Source organism: Pygocentrus nattereri, chromosome 5 (assembly GCF_015220715.1).
Source record: "Pygocentrus nattereri isolate fPygNat1 chromosome 5, fPygNat1.pri, whole genome shotgun sequence".
NCBI classification, from domain to species: domain Eukaryota; kingdom Metazoa; phylum Chordata; class Actinopteri; order Characiformes; family Serrasalmidae; genus Pygocentrus; species Pygocentrus nattereri.
This window is the reverse complement of record NC_051215.1, coordinates 41894793-41914186: the sequence shown is the minus strand read 5'-3', so window position 1 is coordinate 41914186 and position 19394 is coordinate 41894793. Positions and strand designations below refer to the sequence as shown.

Sequence of the window (19394 nt, the reverse complement as noted above, 5' to 3'; positions counted from 1 at the left end):
AGAGTTGGACTCTGTCAGGGCTGCCCTTTGTCACTGATTCTATTCATAATTTTTATGGATAGAATTTCTAGGCGCAGTCAGGTGACGGAGGGTGTCTGGTTTGGTGACCTCAAGGTCACATCGCTGCTGTTTGCAGATGATGGGGTCCTATTGGGGACATCAGGCCGTGAACTTCAGCTTTCGCTGGATCGGTTTGCAGCCGAGTGTGAAGCGGCTGGGATGAGAATCAGTACCTCTAAATCCGAGACCATGGTTCTCAGGCAGAAAAGGGTGGAGAACCCTCTCTGGGTCTGGGTCTCTTGCCTCAAGTGGAGGAGTTTAAGTATCTTGGGGTCTTGTTCATTAGTGATGGTACAAGATGGTACAAGATTGACAGGCGGATTGGTGCTGGGTCAGCAGTGATGCGGGCTCTTTATCGGTCTGTTGTGGTAAAGAAAGAGCTGAGCTACAAGGCAAAGCTCTCGATTTACCGGTCGATCTACGTTCCTACCCTCACCTATGGTCATGAGCTTTGGGTAATGACCGAAAGAATAAGATCGCGAATACAAGCGGCCAAAATGAGTTTCCTCCTCAGGGTGTCTGGACTCTCCCTTAGAGATAGGGTGAGAAGTTCGGTCATCCGGGAGGGACTCGGAGTAGAGCCGCTGCTTCTTCACGTCGAGAGGAGCCAGTTGAGGTGGTTTGGGCATCTGGTTAGGAAGCCTCCTGGACGCCTCCCTCGTGAGGTGTCACAGGCAAGTCCACCAGGGAGGAGACCCCGGGGAAGACCCAGGACACGCTGGCGTGACTATATTGCCCAGCTGGCCTGGGAGCACCTCGGAATTCCCCCCAGAGAGCTAGTGGAATTGGCTGGGGAAAGGGAGGTCTGGGCCTCATTGCTTAAGATGCTGCCCCCGCGACCCGAATCTCGGAGAAGCGGAAGATGATGGATGGATGGATGAACTCAGTGTTGTGTTCCACCTAAATAAACTGTAGCACTTCTCAGTACACCACCCAAAGGATTATATATTCTAGTGCAAATATGTCAGACTTCAGTCTTACATGGCCACAGTATTGCAGAGTTTACCTCATTTAACATACTAATTCAACTAATAAGCAAAATACCAGCGTCTGACAGGGAAAAGACAATAATGTTTTGCTCTTGATTTAATAACACATAACAGCTGAGAAGTAAAGGCAGTAGTTAAAAGGAGTAACAACACAGATTGAAGAAGACAGTGTATCTGCAATGGAATAAAAATTTCTTAAATACATGTTAATGACAAATATATTGAGGTTAGTATGTTACAACAGCCAACAGCAGTCCATACTATTTTGACAGAAGAAGCTTTTTGGCAATTAGATTAAGAAAAATATGTTCAACAAATTTTTTACAAAAAGTTACAAAAATTAAAATAAATTATACAAAGTCATTTATAGTTCACCTAGCAGTTATTATTCTCCACACATTCAAAATATATGTTGCTAGTGTTTTTTTGCATCCAGTAGCATAGCATTTCTACAGTATACATACACAAATCATATTTTCCATCATCACTGAACATTGGTCTACTTGGAACATTGCATCCGATCTAAGTAGACAGAAGCAAGTAGGTAAGTAATAATAACTGACATGTATCCTCACAGTTGCACCACTGGGTGTCACTACAGGATGTTCCTACAAGCAAATGCACTCTAATCTGTGTAATTTCCAACCAGTCTTTTTTTCATATGCCAATTTGCCATGTTTCTGAAGTACACTCATTTTTTCAAGTATTTTAACTGTGACTGAATCTGACACCAGGTATTGGGTATAAACATTAAATTGTGTTATCCTAAAAACTCAAATACCAGGGTATCACAAACAACGAAAACCATGTACTAGCAGAAATGCTAAGGTATTCACCTCGCATTGCATCCCCCATCAAATTTCAACTCACTAGACCGGAAATTTACCAGTGTGTGACAAAACATACCACAAGGGACTATTTACAGCAAATATTTTCATGTCCATCTACCAAACTGTTAATGTTTCACATGGCAAGTTAAAATATAACACATAAAAGTAAAGGGGGGGAGTCTGTAAATTTTCTATTCACTAGCTTAAACAACTACTTAAAATTAGAAGTATTCCCTTTCAGGCTTAACATGTGAATCCGGAAAGTTCTTAAAAAAAAAAAAAAATTAATGAAAACAAACAAACAAGCATTTTCGCACAATAAAGGACAATGTCAATGTAAACCAAACTGGTCATTTCACTATGTCACCCACATTATTGTGCCAATACCACAACAAATACACCATCAATTTCACAGCTCAGAAGATATGGCACTTGTTCCCAGGTTTTAGATAGGAGTAAACGTTCAGCATGGAGCTTAAAAATGCTCAGAGCTGATATAGTGCCTTAAGTGGTTTGAAGAAAGAAGAAAAAGAGAAAGAATATAAAGAAAGGACAGCAAGAAATTTCACAGGACAGACTCCACGCCCTCCTTGTCATCAACTGTGTCACATGAGGAGTGACAGGAGTCATCTCCCTGTTTTTGGTGTGTGACCAGTGGAGAGGTTTCCTCCTCAGCCTGGATGTTCGCCACAGCTTCCACCTTAACCTCCTTCAGCTCTTGGTCCTCCTTTGGCTCCCCTAGCTGCTTCTGCCTCTTCAGCTCCTTTTCATTTATATGGTGTAAAATCCCTGCACCCAGGGCATCTCCCTCCACATTCACTACAGTGGTAGTACGGTCTCTGAAAGCACAAAAACACACACACAAGCACGCACACACACATGCCACACAGATATAAATATATACCACGTGTTTGAGTCGCATCAAACATACTGTACATGTGATACTTTGGAGGATGAGACATGACACAGAAATAGATTTATATGTAGAGAGAGGCCAGAGTACATAAAAATATTGCATAGACAAAAGATCCACTGGCCATCAGTATGAACAATGGTTTGGTGCCAAACAAGCAAGAAAGAAGTGGACAAACAAGCTGTCTTACACAATCCAGTCCACAGCTAGCATCAGTGACAGATCGTTGGTGGGCAGGCCAATGGCCTCCAGAATGATGGCAATGGTGATAATTCCTCCAGCTGGAATGCCCGCTGCTCCAACGCTGGATGCTGTAGCAGTCACCCTGCAAAAAAAGTAAAAACATTTCTTCCTCTCTCTCCCCATCTAGGCCTATAATTTATTCTCTCTCTCTGTTTAGTTTGGTCTTTAACAGTCAGTAACAGCTAGAAGAGCTTGAAAGACTGCAAAGAAAGAGTGCTGCTAATGCTAGTGAATTTAGACTACGCTCAATACCTTTGCTTTGTTTTGACACAGTGGTCTAAATGGGCCACTTTAAATCCATGGACAAGAATGCTGTCTATAATACGTTTTCTCTTTGTCTATTAGAGGAATGCTTCAGTGTTTCACAATCTTCTCTCCATATGTTGTTTTTGTATTATATGGTCAGTTAACCACAATCAACAGTTACAAAGGTCTTATCAAAGAACTGAAAATCCAAAATAAAACACACTCATTATAGAAGCTGATGGGTAGTTGCTTTAGAAAATGGTAGCTGAAAGGAAAAAGTGGATTCAATGCAAATTATATACCCATTCATGATTGTTACCAAGTACAGATACTGAAACTAACCCTGTCTAACAAGCCTATAAATCCTAACATTTATACAGTTAGCAGTTTTCAAACATTTTATTTTGGTAAATGTTGTTTTTTCCCTGAAAAATCTAATCATTTGTCTTGTGTGTGTGTCCCATATACTCACATTTACATCTCTAATTATCAGACCCTGCTAAAGTTGGATTGAGGCATACTGCCCAGCAAACAGGCTGCTATGCTAAGCTGCTGTGTTATCCCTGACTCAGCCATTTAGGTAAAGGGCTGCTGTAAGCATGTTTTGGAGTCTTTGGTACATTGTGTTATCTGGCTTATTTGTGGCATGCCTGTGAAACTAATGCATTAGACAGAATTCCTTTGGAGAATTGTTATATCACCTACTACTAATGTCTTCCCTCAAAATAGTGGCATTACAGATTTTGGCATGAGCAATTTTATTAGTGCTTGTCAACTCACACAATGCTCACTTTAGTTGAGTTCCAACTACTGTAGCCTACGGTATGGGTTTTCTTTAACGGCAATAACGATACTGCACTTAAGTGTCAGTATCAACGTCAATACCAATATTGAATCAATGCAACACTAAATATGTATGCACACCCTCATTCTAGTATGCCTCTGAAGACCTAAATTAGCTGAATTAGGCATGTTAGATTAGGGTTAGAACTGAACTCTCCACAGAGGTAGATCACCAGGACTGGACCTGGGCACTGTATTTTAAGAGTGTTTCGAGTCAATAGTTCTTCAGTTGTTTGCTAAGTGCAGGAAAATTCAGTCAAACTACTGTCACTGATAATCAACTGTAAGAGGTAACAGTTACAGACTAGGATCAACAACACTGAACAATTCACTTAATAAACCCTGAGACAATGTATTAATGACAACATTCCTGTCCATGGCCACCCCTCCTGCCATGACTAGCTATTCTCTGAAAAGCTGCTCCTCCTTGAGGTGCTTACAAGATGGTGAAGATCTGGCCAGCGTTTAGCTCAACGTTGTTGAGCTGGGCAATAAACACTGCAGCAATGCACTGGAAAATGGCGGCACCATCCATGTTGACAGTGGCTCCAATGGGTAGGATAAAGCGGCTGATCCTCTTGTCCACACCATTGTTCTCCTCCACACACTTCATCATGGAAGGCAGCGTTGCTGAGCTGAAATAAAACAGAAAAAGCAAGAGAACACAAGCCAAAATGAAAAGAAGATCAAAGGAAAACTGTAAAACACTAAGAGACAAAAGTGGGCATGTTCTTGTATAGCCGCCGCCACGCATATCCTATAATTACAGAGGTATTAGCTATTCATACACTTGGACCAAGACTTCATACAAAAGGGCATGCACCATTAAGAAAACCCTTCAAGAATGTTAGGAGGGTTTAAGGGGAGCTGATGGACTTCATTTGCCAACAGATCAGGGAATTATTAATTGCAGTAGAAGGTTTACTATTTCCAAGAAAATACAGGACAAAGTCTGGGTTGCATTGTTTTGAAAACCCATTCAACCTTAAAACACACAGATATTAAGTAAACAAGTCAGAATGTGTGCCAAATCTGAGTCAGCTATGGCAGCTAGGTTAGTTCAACATAACTTTCAGACAGTACAATATGCAATTTGCATGAACAATACGGATCACCTGGAACAGGTAGCAAAGGCCGTGGTAAAGGGTGTGATGAGACCAGACAGGAAACTGAAGGGGTTTTTGCGTGTAAACCCAAAGTAGATAAGAGGTAAGACGATGCCACCATGGATGATATGACCCAGGATAGAAGCAAAGATGTATTTGCCTAAACTGGTGACCAGGAGAACGACATCCTCCATCTCCACAATCTTGCTGCCCACCAGGAACATGATGCCAACAGGTACATACCTAAAGAATAAATGATGACATGGTGTATTTTGACCTGTTGCATAGAATATCTTGGTATTGTGACTCAAGACCATGTCAGAAATATTTTATTTAAAAAATATTATTTAATAACAGACTGTCATCAGACGTTGCTAAAAAACATCATTAAACTTTAACCATCATTTAAACTTTAATTTTGACATACATAAATGAACATACTAAAAGTAAAATATAAAATATTGAGAAAATAATGACTGGAGACTCTTTTTTATTGATCTGTTGACGTCATATACAAGCTTGTTTTTCAGAGATAGGGTTATGCAATGATTACACAGTATGTGACCTTGACCACAGACATTTGTACAGACGTTTGTACAGGGGTCATTCCATGGAAATGGCACATTTTGAGTCCTCATCTCCTCTTTAGGTGTATTTTATCTACTGGGTCACAAAAATCTATATTTTAACAGCTTTACACATACATTGAAATATCTCCTTTAATACAGTGTATTTTTTTTTATTTGATCTTTTTAAGAGAACTTTGTTTATTTATTTATTTTTGCTGACACCACCTATTTTGTCATGTCCCTCATGGCCTTCAACGAAAGTATACTTAGAATATACCAAATACAACTATAAAAAAGTCCATATATTTTGATGTCAACCTAAACAACTGTCTGTGTTTAATTGTTTGTGATATTATTTTTCAAAATTAATTGATAATTATTTATTAAAATCACATTATTTAGTTCTGTACCTAAGTAACCCCTCAACCCCGTAACACAAATGAATCTCCCCCACAAAAACAATGGTATGATCCATATGATCCATATACATCAAGAAGTGACATCACTCAAGTCTTTTGGACAACAGGACAGGAAAGACAGGCAAGTGGCTTCCTTCTTTTATTTAATTTTGGTCATTTATCTTGTGATATTGTGGTCGCCAAACTCGGTGACTCAACACCGTCACAAGAAAAAAAGAAAACTATTACTTATAAAAAAAGTTTTTTTTATTTCAAAACTATATGCTAATTCTGAATCTCATGCATGCCATGTGCTCTCTCTCTGGTATACAGTATGTACAGCAGCGGCCATTTTGTGCAAAAATCACAACCCCGTCACACTCAACCCCGTTACATGTTTGACTGTGAGGTATACATATCAATGATACATTTAAGCAAAAAATTTGAAAATGTCAAAGTCCAATTTGAACCATTCTAGTGGAATGACCCACAGACATTTGTGAAATTCTTTCTTAGGTAAACTTCTTTCAGCAGTGTATAAGGGACTAGAGCTTAGAACCTTTGCACATGCACACTATTGTGAGATTCATTGAATTCAGTTGAAGATCCATTGCTTGTAAAGTGCATTTAATATTTTTGAATATAATTTGTCCATGTTATGTAATGAGTTAGAATAAAAATATGCTGTTCTAAATCTAATTTGTCATATAGTTAGTAGCAGGGTAATCGTGGCTCTTGGACTAGGGAGGGAGGAAAATCACTACCCTATATGTAGGTGTTAAACTCTCTAGGTTAAACTTTGGATCTTCCTAATTTTCAGGAATTTCTTAGCAGTATCAATACAAGGACATGGGCCATTACATTATTTTCATTTATATACACAAAATAGTTCTACTACACTGGATACATATTTGCCCTTGTCTGAATCTGGCTATCACTATTTCTTCCTTGCTATCATGCAGGCATTTATTGTGTGCATTCCACTCACCACATGATCCAGGACACCAGCACCATGGTAGCTTCATTGAAGGCATTGAAGAAACGTATAAGCTCTTCCCCTTCAGCTCCCAACTTCCTTAAGGCCACTCCAAATACCATGGCAAACAGAACCAGGCCAAGAATGTTCATTCCATCTGTATCCGTTCCCACTGGCACCTGCAACCAGCCAGTATTATTGTGTCATATTGTGTCTTTGTGCTAACTTAAGAAACTTGGTGCTAGCTTGTTCCAAATGTACTTGATCTATTAAATATCACCACAGCTTATTTTCACAAACATGCTTTGGGTGAACTCGGTGACCTCAGCTCAACAGGACAAGTTTAGAAATCAAAGGTTGAAAAAAAGCTTAATAAATAAGCAGGCTGTTAAAGATTTAGCTTTAATAGCCCAGGGATCAAACAGCATTTCCGTTTCTTATCAAAGTAATTTCACAAGATTCACTGGTAGACAGCCAGGTTTTCTGCCTGACTCTGATGTGATTGTGTATGGATAAGTATCCTTCAACAGGCCAAAGCGGATGAGCCTCTCTTTCAGCATGGCTGCAGATAGGTCATGGAGGTGATTAGGATTGGAAAGGACAAAGCTTTCCCCACCTCCCCCTTCTTGTTTGGGGGACAGGCCAGACAGCCAAGCATGGCTCATCACTTGGCTTGTAGTGTTAACTTCTGATTGACCATGGAATAGAAGTGTGCTGGGGGAGAGGGGGGTGTGGGGGGGGTGTTTGGGCCAGTCAAGTTTTTTCACTTGCATAACACTGTATAAAACAGTGATGTGCCAAAACATTATGAATACCTCACTTATATGGTGTTGGCAAAACAGCTCCAAACTGCCTAGGCAAGGACCCTACAAGACCTCAGGAATTATTGTTGTCATGTGGGGGTGTATCTGGTCCTCAACAATGTTTAGATAGGTTTGATGACTACATGAATGCCTAGATCTAGGAAATCCCAGCAAAATATCACTTAGAACATTACACTCCCTCCACCATCTCTTCCCACAATGCATCCAGGTGCCTCACTTCCCCAGGTAAATGGTGCATGTGTAACAGTCCATCCATCCATCCATCCATCCATTTTCTAAGCCGCTTCTCCGTCATGTGCTGTAAAAAACAGTACTCTCTATCCAGATGTCTCTCTTCCATTGCTCCAAGGTCCAGTTCTGACACTTGCATACCCATTGTAGGCACTTTCGGTGGTAGAGAGGGGACATTATGGGCACTCTGACAGATCTGTGAATACCAAGCCCTGTATGCAGCAGGCTGCGATGCACTGTGTGTTGTGACACCATCCTCCACCATCATTTAAAAATTCTGATGGTTTGGACCAGATTTTACAGCTTTTGTTGCCCTCACACATTGATGAACCATTGGGCACTCTTCATGCCTGCCCATTTCACTTGCATTAAACACATCTACTACTGTTTGCATTCTGTTGAATAGATCCCAGACCTTGAAATGCACAGTTGTTACAAGGTAATTAATGCTATTTACTTCATGTGTGAGTTGTCATAATATTTTGGCTCATCAATGTGTTCTTGGTATGTATCTAATTATCCCACTCAATCTGTTGCATCATTGGGTCTACCTGTATCACAGTCACCACAAAACACTTCTGAAGTCATGCATCATTCTGTAGTTGGTGTCATGCTCCCTGCATCTGAGATAGATTTCTCTATGACAAAAACTGAATGAGATTTATGCCACTGTTGCGTACTAGGGGTCTGGAATTATTTTGTTAACTACAGGGCATGATAGGGTGTGATTTGAAAATCCCATTCATTTTTGATATCAAGAAATAAAGCTATGGACTTGACAACTACTTCAGTAGTTAAAAATAACCTTTACATGACCTCTGCTTATTTATGAGTGCTTGGTTTAAACGTAACCAGTCAAGACTGCTTACTACATGTGATGGTCAGTGGGAGCAGGAAGGGGGGAGGTGCTAGTGCTGGGGGACATGCTCCATGTGATGCACCACAACAGAATACAGACAGTTATCTCATTTCTGTTGTCAAGATCATAAATCTCATCCTTGCAAGACAAACAAATGAAATTCCATTTAACACCAGACAGATTCTTTTTCTCTGGAAAAACCCCCATGTGCTGAGGGAGTGTGAATGCAAACTGTTGGAATTTAGTTTTAAAGTACTGAAATACCCTGGGAAGGACTTGCCATCTCCAGCTGCCTGAGTGCTCAGTAGCTAAGGAGCGGCGAGAACAGCTGTGTCAACTCTGTCCCATGCAAATAAACAGCATGTGCTTTCAGAGTTGCCAAACAGTCAGCATAAGCAGGGCCTGAGACAAAACAAAAAAAAAGTACTCAAGGAACCAAGTCCCGGCCTGTGCCAAAAGCCTCAGAATGGACACTGGTATTTGATGCTCATTAATCTGAAGCCTAAAAAGCTAGTCCAAACCAGCAGCTCTGATGTATGTCTTTTTGAAAGTGAATAATTTAATTATTCAGGGAGATAACGTCCAAGCATGCAATTTATAAATTAGCTGAAAGGTAAAGGCTGGTAGATGCTTTTCACCTGGTAGAATTATACCAATTTGTCAAATATTAATTATAATACCAGCCTTAAAAAGAAGAACCTTACTATTCCTATATTTATACTTACCACTTTTTAAACAGTTTTTAAATTTTTGGACTTCTGTGCAAACCACAGTTTGTCCATCACAAACACCATGTTTGAACACAAGGATGTCCATAAGTGCACATGGCACCAGGACACCCTAGGACACTAGGTTCAATGATTGACTTTGTAGTCGTGTCATCGGACTTGCGGCCATGTGTTTTGGACACTTGGGTAAAGAGAGTCAACTGATCACCACCTGGTGGTGAGTTGGATCAGGTGGTGGGGGAAGATGCCGGTCAGACGAGGCAAACCCAAACGCATAGTGAGAATTTGCTGGGAACGTCTGTCAGAAGAATCTGTCAGATTGATCTTCAACTCACACCTCCGTCAGAACAGATATCAGGGGAGGTGAGGGACATTGACTCAGAATGGGCCATGTTCTGCTCCTCCATTGTTGAAGGGGCTGACTGTAGATGTGGCCGCAAGGTAGTTGGTGCCTGTCGGGGCGGTAATCCTCAAACCCGGTGGTGGACACCCCAGGTGAGAGATGCCGTCAAGCTGAAGAAGCAGTCCTACTGGGAATTGTTGGCCTGTGGGACACCGGAGGCAGCTGGCAGGTATCGACAGGCCAAGCGTTCTGCAGCTTCAGTCGTCGCAAAAACCTGTGTGTGGGAGGAGTTTGGTGAGGCCTTGGAAAGTGACTTTAAGTCAGCTCCGAAAAGATTCTGGCAAACCATCAGGTGACTCAGAAGGGGAAAGCAGTGTGCCACTAGCACTGTATATAGTGGAGATGGTGTGCTGCTAACTTCGACTGAAGACGTCATTGGGCGGTGGAAGGAATGCTTTGAGGACCTTCTCAATCCCACAGACACGTTCTTCAGTGAGGAAGCAGAGTCTGGGGACACGGGAATAGGCTTGTCCATTACTGAGGCTGAAGTCGCTAAGGTAGTTAAAAAGCTTCTTGGTGGCAAGGCTCCAGGGGTGGATGAGATCCGTCTCGAGTTCCTCAAGGCTCTGGATGTTGTGGGGCTGTCTTGGCTGACACGCCTTTTCAACATTGCCTGGACATCGGGGGCGGTGCCACTGGATTGGCAGACTGGGGTGGTGGTGCTTCTTTTTAAAAAAGGGGACCGGAGGGTGTGTTCCAACTACAGGGGAATCACACTCCTCAGCCTCCCTGGTAAGGTCTATGCAGGTGTACTGGAGAAGAGAGTCCGGCTTATAGTTGAACCTCGGATTCAGGAGGAGCAGTGCGGGTTCCGCCCTGGTTGTGGAACACTGGACCAACTCTTCACCCTCTCCAGGATTCTGGAGGGCTCATGGGAGTTTGCCCAACCAGTCCACATGTGCTTTGTGGATTTGGAGAAGGCATTCGACTGTGTTCCCCGGGGTATTCTGTGGGAGGTGCTTCGGGAGTACAGGGTACATGGATCTTTGCTACGAGCCATTCAGGCTCTGTACAAACAAGGTAGGAATTTGGTTTGCATGGCCGGCAGTAAGTCAGACTCATTCCCAGTGAGAGTTGGACTCCGTCAGGGCTGCCCTTTGTCACTGATTCTATTCATAATTTTTATGGATAGAATTTCTAGGCGCAGTCAAGGGATGGAGGGTGTCCGGTTTGGTGACCTCAAGGTCACACCGCTGCTGTTTGCAGATGATGTGGTCCTATTGGGGACATCAGGCCGTGAACGTCAGCTTTCGCTGGATCGGTTTGCAGCCGAGTGTGGATGAGAATCAGTACCTCCAAATCCGAGGACACGGTTCTCAGGCGGAAAAGGGTAGAGAGCCCCTTCTGGGTCTCTTGCCTCAAGTGGAAGAGTTTAAGTATCTCGGGGTCTTGTTCACGCGTGATGGTAAAAGGGAGCAGAAAATTGACAGGCGGATTGGTGCTGGGTCAGCAGTGATGTGGGCTCTTTACTGCTCTGTTGTAGTAAAGAAAGAGCTGAGCCATAAGGTAAGGCTCTCAATTTACCGGTCGATCTACGTTCCCACCCTCACCTATGGTCATGAGCTTTGGGTAATGCCCGAAAGAATAAGATCACAAATACAAGCGGCTGAAATGAGTTTCCTCCGCAGGGTGTCTGGACTCTCCCTTAGGGATAGGGTGAGAAGTTCAGTCATCCGGGAGGGACTCGGAGTAGAGCCACTGCTTCTCCACGTCGAGAGGAGCCAGCTGAGGTGGTTCAGGCATCTGGTTAGGATGCCTCCTGGATGCCTCCCTCAGGAGGTGTCACAGGCAAGTCCACCTGGGAGGAACCCGAGGAAGACCCTGGACACGCTGACGTGACTATATCACCCAGCTGGCCTGGGAGCGCCTTGGATTCCCCCCCCAGGGAGCTAGTGGAAGTGGCTGGGTAAAGGGAGGTCTGGGCCTCATTGCTTAGGATTCTGCCTCTGCGACCCGAACCCCAGAGAAGCGGAAGATGATGGATGGATGGATGGATGGATGGATGCATGGATGGATGGACTTTTTAGACACTGATACTGAAAAAGTCTAATGACAGTCTAATCCTTAAAATAAGTTTTATTAACCTCAGATGAGTGCCCTAAAATTAGGCTACCAAGCCCTAAGACTTTAATACCCCACAGAAAGAAACACACAACTAACAATATGGCATGAAAAAAGTGAATGTGTCATATTTGTCAGATTTAATACATTTAATGGTCCAGACTAATGTAGTTGTAGGACCAGTGATTCCATAAGTTATGTCCAGTGAAAATATGACTGTAAAGACATATGCAAATGTAGGTAGAAACAGAACTGATCCCATTAGCTGAAAATGCTGGATCAAATATTGGAGAGAAAAAATTGTATATGATTCAGCATTTTCTGCAGATATCAGCCTGATCATCATTACCCACATCCGTACAGTGACGTAAAATCAAATAAAGTGATGTAGACACTGTGTTTGAAGACATAAGTTATAAGACAAGCTGCATACCTTCTGGTAGTTGAGGGTTCCATTTGTGCTGTTTCCAATTGCAATCATCTTGTAATCTGTGGCATACTACATGAAAAAGAGACAGGAAAAGTGTAATGAGATACGCATAAGTCACTGCAGCCATGCCATCAGCTTTTGTTATATTTTATTTGTACTTGTTTCACTGTGCTGGCATGCAGGGTGCAGGGTAATATACAGTTTATAATATTCTAGTTTTAAATGAATCTAGCCTTTATCCTCAATCAAAAGTTATTTTCATGTGTTTATCACCACTCTGAGCATAACCATGGGCTAGATTTACATGTAGCCTGTGTGCTGCAACAGGCTATTCAAATAAAAATAATAATATTCCTGTTATTAGTATTTGTAGTAGTATTAGTTGTAGTAGTAGTATCAGGAGTTAAATAGACTTGAATGAGTTAGAAATGGCTTCTTAAGAAAGCACACAGAAAGTGTATCATTTTCAAGATCTGTACAGAATGTACAATCAGAGACAGAAAATCTTTAATCTTTTGTTTTGTCTCATACTTCTACTGGGAGTTTATCACACATCTCATATTAACTCCATAATTTGCAGTCCTACTGACAAGTTTAGACATCCGTCTGAATTGAGTGAGACTTTCTCGAAGTCCACAAAAGTGGCATTTAAAATCCAGCTAAAGAGAACTTGGCAACTGGCACACACAAACAATGAGAACAACCCCCCTCTACAACCATGCTATTCAAAGGGCCCCTCTTCTTCAGAAACTTTAACTGTGCAGGCTACAGCCTCCAGCCAAGCCCAAACTCTTAACACTCAATGTGCAATAAACTTTGCAGACATCAATGTGAGCAATAGTAATTACTCTTTAAATGGCTTTTTTGGTAATTGACTAAGTTCCCTTATCTTTGAACTTGGGGTGGCATGAGTTTTGCAGTGATGTCTGGATGGAGGTCAGCATAATTCAGAATTGAATAGTGCACGTCTAAATAGACGGGCAAGAGAGCAGAACAAAGTAAATCCTACCTCATAATGTCTTAACTACAACTACATTATTCACTAGCAGGATGAACACTTCAGTATATGAATATGTTGTCAATGTCATAATACCCCCCCCCCCCCCATTTCCAAAAAAAGTTGTGCAGAATGTAAATAAAAACAGAATGCAATGATATGCAAATCATGTCAACCATATTTTTAAAGAAAAACATTACTAAGACAATTTATGAATTTGATTCCAACAGCACGTTCCAAAAAAAGTTGGGACAGGGCCAAGTTTACCACTGCGCTGCATCAACATTCTGTAAGCGTTTGGGAAGACCTACTGCTGTAGTTTGCAAAGTGAAATGTTTTCCTATTCTTGTTTGATAAGGGATTTCAGAGCTCAACAGTTCGGGGTCTCCATTGTCATATTTTTCATTTCATAATTCAACAAACCTTTTCAGTGGTGACAGCAGGCAGACCAGTTTAGCACTCAGGCACTTTTAATACAGAGCCATGCTGTTGTAATACATGTAGAATGTGATTTGACATTGTCTTGTTAAAATAAGAAGGGCTTTCTCTGAAAAAGATGTCATCTGGATGGCAGCATAGGTTGGCAAAACACACACACACACACACACACACACACACACACACACTAGTGTTTGTTCACTAGTGTGTATGTGGTGTTTCACTTCATGGATGGGTTAAATGCGGAGGTGGAATTTCCCCAGTTGTGGGATCAAAAAAGTATCACTTATCTTATCACTTATATATATATATCGTTCACAGCCTTCACAGATCTGACCATCACGCATGCCATGCGCACTAATGCACCCCTACACCATAATTAATACTGGCTTCTGAACTGTGCACTGAGAACAAGCTGAGTGGTCTTTAGCTCAGAGGATACCATGTTAATGATTTACAAAAAGAATTGAATATGCTGATTTGTCAGACCACAGGACACTTTTGCCCTCAGTCCATTTTAACTGAGATTGGGCCCAGAAAAGGCAGTGTTTCTGGATCCTGTTGATTAATGGTTTCTTCTTTGCATTTTAGAGTTTAAACTTGCATTTGTAGATGCAGTGATGAACTGTGTTCACAGATGGTGATTTTTAGAAGTGTTTCTGAGCCCATGCAGTGATTTTCACCACAGTATCATGTCCTCTTTTTAATGCAGTGCTGGCTGAGGACTGAAAACCACAGCCAGCTAGTACTGGTTTTTGGACTTGTCCCTTGTATAGAGCAATTTCTCCAGATTCTATGAATCTTTTATTGGTAATTTTTATGTTGCTCCTGCCCCAGCTTTTTTGGAACGTGTTGTTGGCATAAAATTCAAAATGGGCAAATATTTTTCAAAACACAATAAAATATCTCAGTTTCAATACTTGATATATTGTGTTTGTACTATTTTCAATGCAATACAGGGTTTAAATGATTTGCGCATCATTGCATTTTGTTTGGGAGGCATGGTGGTGTGGTGGGTAGTGCTGTCGCCTCACAGCAAGGAAGGCCTAGGTTGGACGACCATGGTCCTTTCTGTGTGGAGTTTGCATGTTCTCCCTTTGTCTGCGTAGGTTTCCTCTAGATTCTCCTCTTTCCTACCACAGTCCAAAGACATGCAGTCAGGCCATTTGGACATGCTAAATTGCCCCTAGGTGTGAATGTCTGTCTGTCTGTCTGTCTGTCTCCCCTGCGATAGCCTGGCGACCTGTCCAGGGTGTCTCCTGCCTTTTGCCCAATGACAGCTGGGATAGGCTCCAGCACCCTTCGTGACCCAGGAGGAGAAGTGGCTTAGAAGATGTGGGTGTGCATTTTGTTTTTATTTACATTTTGCACAGTGTTCAATTTTTTCTATTCTAATTCCATTTCCATTTTCTAAGACTTCACATACATAGTAAAGCTGAGTAGAAAAGGAGCCTATGTGTCAGAAATACCCTTCCAAGAATATATGTGTTTAATACTCTCATATGGCTCTGTACCTCCTATTTACATCCAAATGTTTTTCTACCATATGTCAAGAAAGGAAAAAAATTACACTATATGTGTCTGTTAACCCCAGTGTCATATTTTTGTTTACTTAGCTCTGGCTGCACTAAAACAGTCCTTCATGACCCTGTTTTATCATTGGCCTACTAAAGACTGCGTCACAGAGGCCGGTATTTGTGAGCTGCACACACTGTGGACTGCACCCACTGACGTTATCTCCCACCCCCTAACCAAACCCTCTGACCCTTCCTCTCCCCAAGCCTGTACAAGGCTGAGCAGTCGCCCGTGTGCTGCAGCTCAGTAAAGCAAGCTAGGTTGCCAGGCATTAGAGAAGAGAATAAGCCTACTATGGCAACAACTTGACCTGTTGTTAACAGTGAGAAAAGAAGAAAGTACTTACTGAACGGAAAGCAGCTGCGACCAAATTAGATGGGAACAGGTTTCTGTGAAGAAAAACAAACAGAGTAAAACACAAAAGGCATTTCCAACTAGACAAAGTGTCAAAACTTTTAGCAAAAGAAAACTAAAACCAAGCTGTCTAGTACAGATGGTTCTAGTTCTATGGCTCCAGTACCTGTATTTTTAACTAAATACTGTTGTTCAAAAAAAAGATGCACGAGATACAGGTCAGTTCTTGTTTTTAAATGCGTAGTGGAAAAATGGCCATAGTGTGGTGACACATCTGGAATTAACTACTCACTAACTCACATGGATAGCACTAATGTCTCCTTTTAGACCACTGAAAATTTTGTGATCACAATTCTCAATTCTCACAAAACTTAAATTTAAAAAAATTATCTCTACTACAAAAATCAAGTAAAGTTTATTCAGCTTTTTAAAACTCAAAATTGTACAAATGTATTTTCGTAGATTCAGGAAAAATAAATATTGAACCTATAAAATGTCCATAAAAGCATATGGAACAACTTGGGAACAAATTGATTATTTCCCACCAGTCAGCAGAAAAAGAGATAAAAATTTCCAAGAGGATCATGCTGCTTTTCAAGAGAGAATAAAGTCCATAACTTTTAGCTGAAAACTTCATCCATCTTGCCTCAGCTCAGTGACTGTTACCATCACCATATGATGTGGGTTAAGGAACAGATTAACCTGATCAAACTGTGAACAGAGGCCAGACAGAATGGCTTGCTATAAGCTTGTTATACTGCAGTCATTCTTAAAGCTTACATTACTCAATTGAAAGAACCAGTTTATTCCCTTAAAAGCTATATTCTATGGAACTTCCTAGACTTTCAGTTAAACTGATTTGCAATCAAATTACAGTGAGGTAGGACAGGTTTACACCATTCCTAAAGCACTTTTCATTCTCACACATTTTACTATCTGTTTTTCTCACCCTAGGAATCAAACTTTCCTTCAGCCCTCAGCAACCCACAGGCTCGTTTAGCCAGCTGTTTACCTTCCCTCAATCCCACACAAGTACTGCGCAATGAGTGTGCGCTACTAAAGTCACAAAGGGAGACAAACTTAGTAGTGAAGAGTATAATCACATTTACATTAGAACTGACACTAACCTGGCAAATTCATTTCTTCTCCATTCTGATCTCATTCCCAGAAGGCTGTGGTCATCACACACGACTGAACTAATGCACTCATCACACAGTGGCTAAACTACTCTATCTTTGGTCCCTTTCCGCTTATTCTGTGGCCCATAATCTCAAAATATTTAAAACTTTATTCAGAAAGGAGATGAAGATTTCAAATAACACTTATTTATGTCTGGTGTGTGTAACCTATATATGGCTAATCATGCTATAAGCCACAGACTGCTCGCTCTGGCTTTCTTCTAGAAAGGAATAATGCCGTTTCACATAAAAGGTACAGCAGAACAGCCATCGTCATAGACATCAGCTCTCAACATCTGAAGCTATCTTACAGTTCATTCGCGTTGAGAGGGATTGAATAAGACTGACTCTGTGCTTCAGGTCTACAAACATTAATTTATGGTGTAGGGTCCGGTCCAAAAAAAGGTACTATGTAGGTTCATTTTTCATTCACCAAGGTACAAACAATGTAAATGCATTTGTTTTCCCTCCTAATTCTATTACATTTCAGTTCTGTTTTATTTATGTAGCTCTTGTCACAATGCAGTTTTACAGATATCCTGATCTTTTCCTGCATGAAAAATCTTGTACACTCTTTAAAAGGATGGTTCTTCAAGGCTTCTTTAAAGGTAAATGTTAAGGGAATTGTTCTGTTTTGATGAATGAGTTCATGCTTAAATGGCTCTTTGCACAGAGAACTTGTTCTTCGGATTGATGGAGAATGTGTTGCATATGATTCTATACAGAACCTTTTTTAAAATGGTTCTATTTAGCACCAAAAAGTGTTCTTCTGTTGTTACAAGGTCAAGCCATGTCAGGCAATGTCAAGAAAGAACCATCTTTTCTAAGTGTGTACATAAGCTGAGGAGTTGCATCAGGTCTGAGGAAGCAGGGAAGCCCCTCCAATGCGCGGAGCCAGAGGAGGTTTCAGTACCGGCGCTGTGCGCCACAGTAAAAAAAAGTGCAATTCATTTACATCAGGGGTGCACAACTCTGGTCCGGGAGGGCCGGTGTCCAGCACAGTTTGGAGGTTTCCCTTCTCAAACACACCTACTTAACCTGGCAATTAACAGATAAGGGAGTGTTTGAGCAGGTAAATCACCAAATTGTGCTGGACACTGGCCCTCCAGGACCGGAGTTGTGCACCCCTGATTTACATGATTTAAACACATGAACGGAACACATTACATCAGCACAACTGAGCCCAAAGTAAATGTACTGAAAGACAACACTGAGCCCTGGCCCATCCATATGGCAGTGATTTTCATATTTCGGGAGTAATGCACATATTCGACATCATCACTTCTTCCGAAGCTCCTCACCTGGCCAGGTCTAAGAAGGAGTCTGCCGTTTCCTTGTTGGTGCTCACGCTCTCCAGCGACAGGTCGTTAGTGTTGAGCGCTCCGGCCCCCACGCCCGGCTTTATGATGAAGGCGAGCGCCACACCGATGGCCGAGGCGATGAGCGTGGTCACCAGAAAGTAGGTGACCGCGATGCCGCCCAGTTTGCCCAGCGAGCGCGTGTCCAGGCTGGCAGCCCCGGACACCAGGCTGCACACCACCAGCGGCAGGATGATCATCTTCAGCATCCTCAGCAGCATCTCTCCCGGGAAGGCGAAGTAAGTCATCTGCGCGCGCGTGAGCTCCGCGCGCCGTACTATCATCCCGAGCCCGACGCCCACGAGCACACCGGACACGGTCAGGATCACAACGAGGTTTCTGCTCAGAAACATTAACAACTTCTCCTTGGGGGTCTTCTTGGTGGGTTTGGGGGGAGGCACGGACACGGCGTGGCCGTTAAGCTCGTTCTTTTTATCCTCCATGAGTGCCATTTGTTCCCAGCTAAAAAAGAAATATAAAAATGGCAAAAAAGTGTTGTGGCTAAGCTCCGCTAAAGCTAAGCTAAGTCTGCCTCTTCCTCTCGTTTCTTCCTTTCTTCTACGCGGTGCTGCTCCGTGAGCGCTCTTGAATCCGTTAGAACCGGCAGCTGCGTGTGCGCGAGCCAATAGCGAGAGAGGCTGGGCCGGAGTAGCGGCGAGCATGCGCACTTGCGCTCGATCGAACGATCCGAGACGGAATGATGCAACAACCTGGCCTGTTGCTGCCGGTGTCTGATAATGCAAGGGAGTAGATTTTTTAGTTGAGATGAAACTAAGACTGACACC

General features: G+C 42.1%; 1 protein-coding gene across 1 annotated transcript; it reads right to left on the bottom strand.

Moving 5' to 3' along the window:
- Window positions 1-1128: 1128 nt before the first annotated feature.
- On the bottom strand, window positions 1129-19211 carry slc1a4 (solute carrier family 1 member 4). The gene is made up of 8 exons (XM_017696580.2): window positions 18553-19211; window positions 16066-16108; window positions 12713-12778; window positions 7186-7352; window positions 5240-5473; window positions 4565-4759; window positions 2983-3117; window positions 1129-2718 (listed from the first exon to the last, which is right to left on the bottom strand). The coding sequence occupies exons 1-8, from the start codon at window positions 19059-19061 to the stop codon at window positions 2445-2447; spliced, it is 1623 nt and encodes a 540-aa protein (XP_017552069.1). The 5' UTR covers window positions 19062-19211; the 3' UTR covers window positions 1129-2444.
- Between the last annotated feature and the right edge of the window lie 183 nt (window positions 19212-19394).

Bases quoted from the DNA above. Each gene is read 5' to 3' on its own strand.
- slc1a4 (XM_017696580.2), bottom strand. From the start codon at position 19,061: ATGGCACTCATGGAGGATAAAAAGAACGAGCTTAACGGCCACGCCGTG. The intron at 4,760-5,239 runs GTGATCCGTATT...GTTTTATTTCAG, and splicing joins GCCTTTGCTACCTGTTCCAG to CTCAGCAACGCTGCCTTCCA. The intron at 3,118-4,564 runs GTAAGCACCTCA...CTTTTTTTGCAG, and splicing joins GGCCAGATCTTCACCATCTT to GGTGACTGCTACAGCATCCA.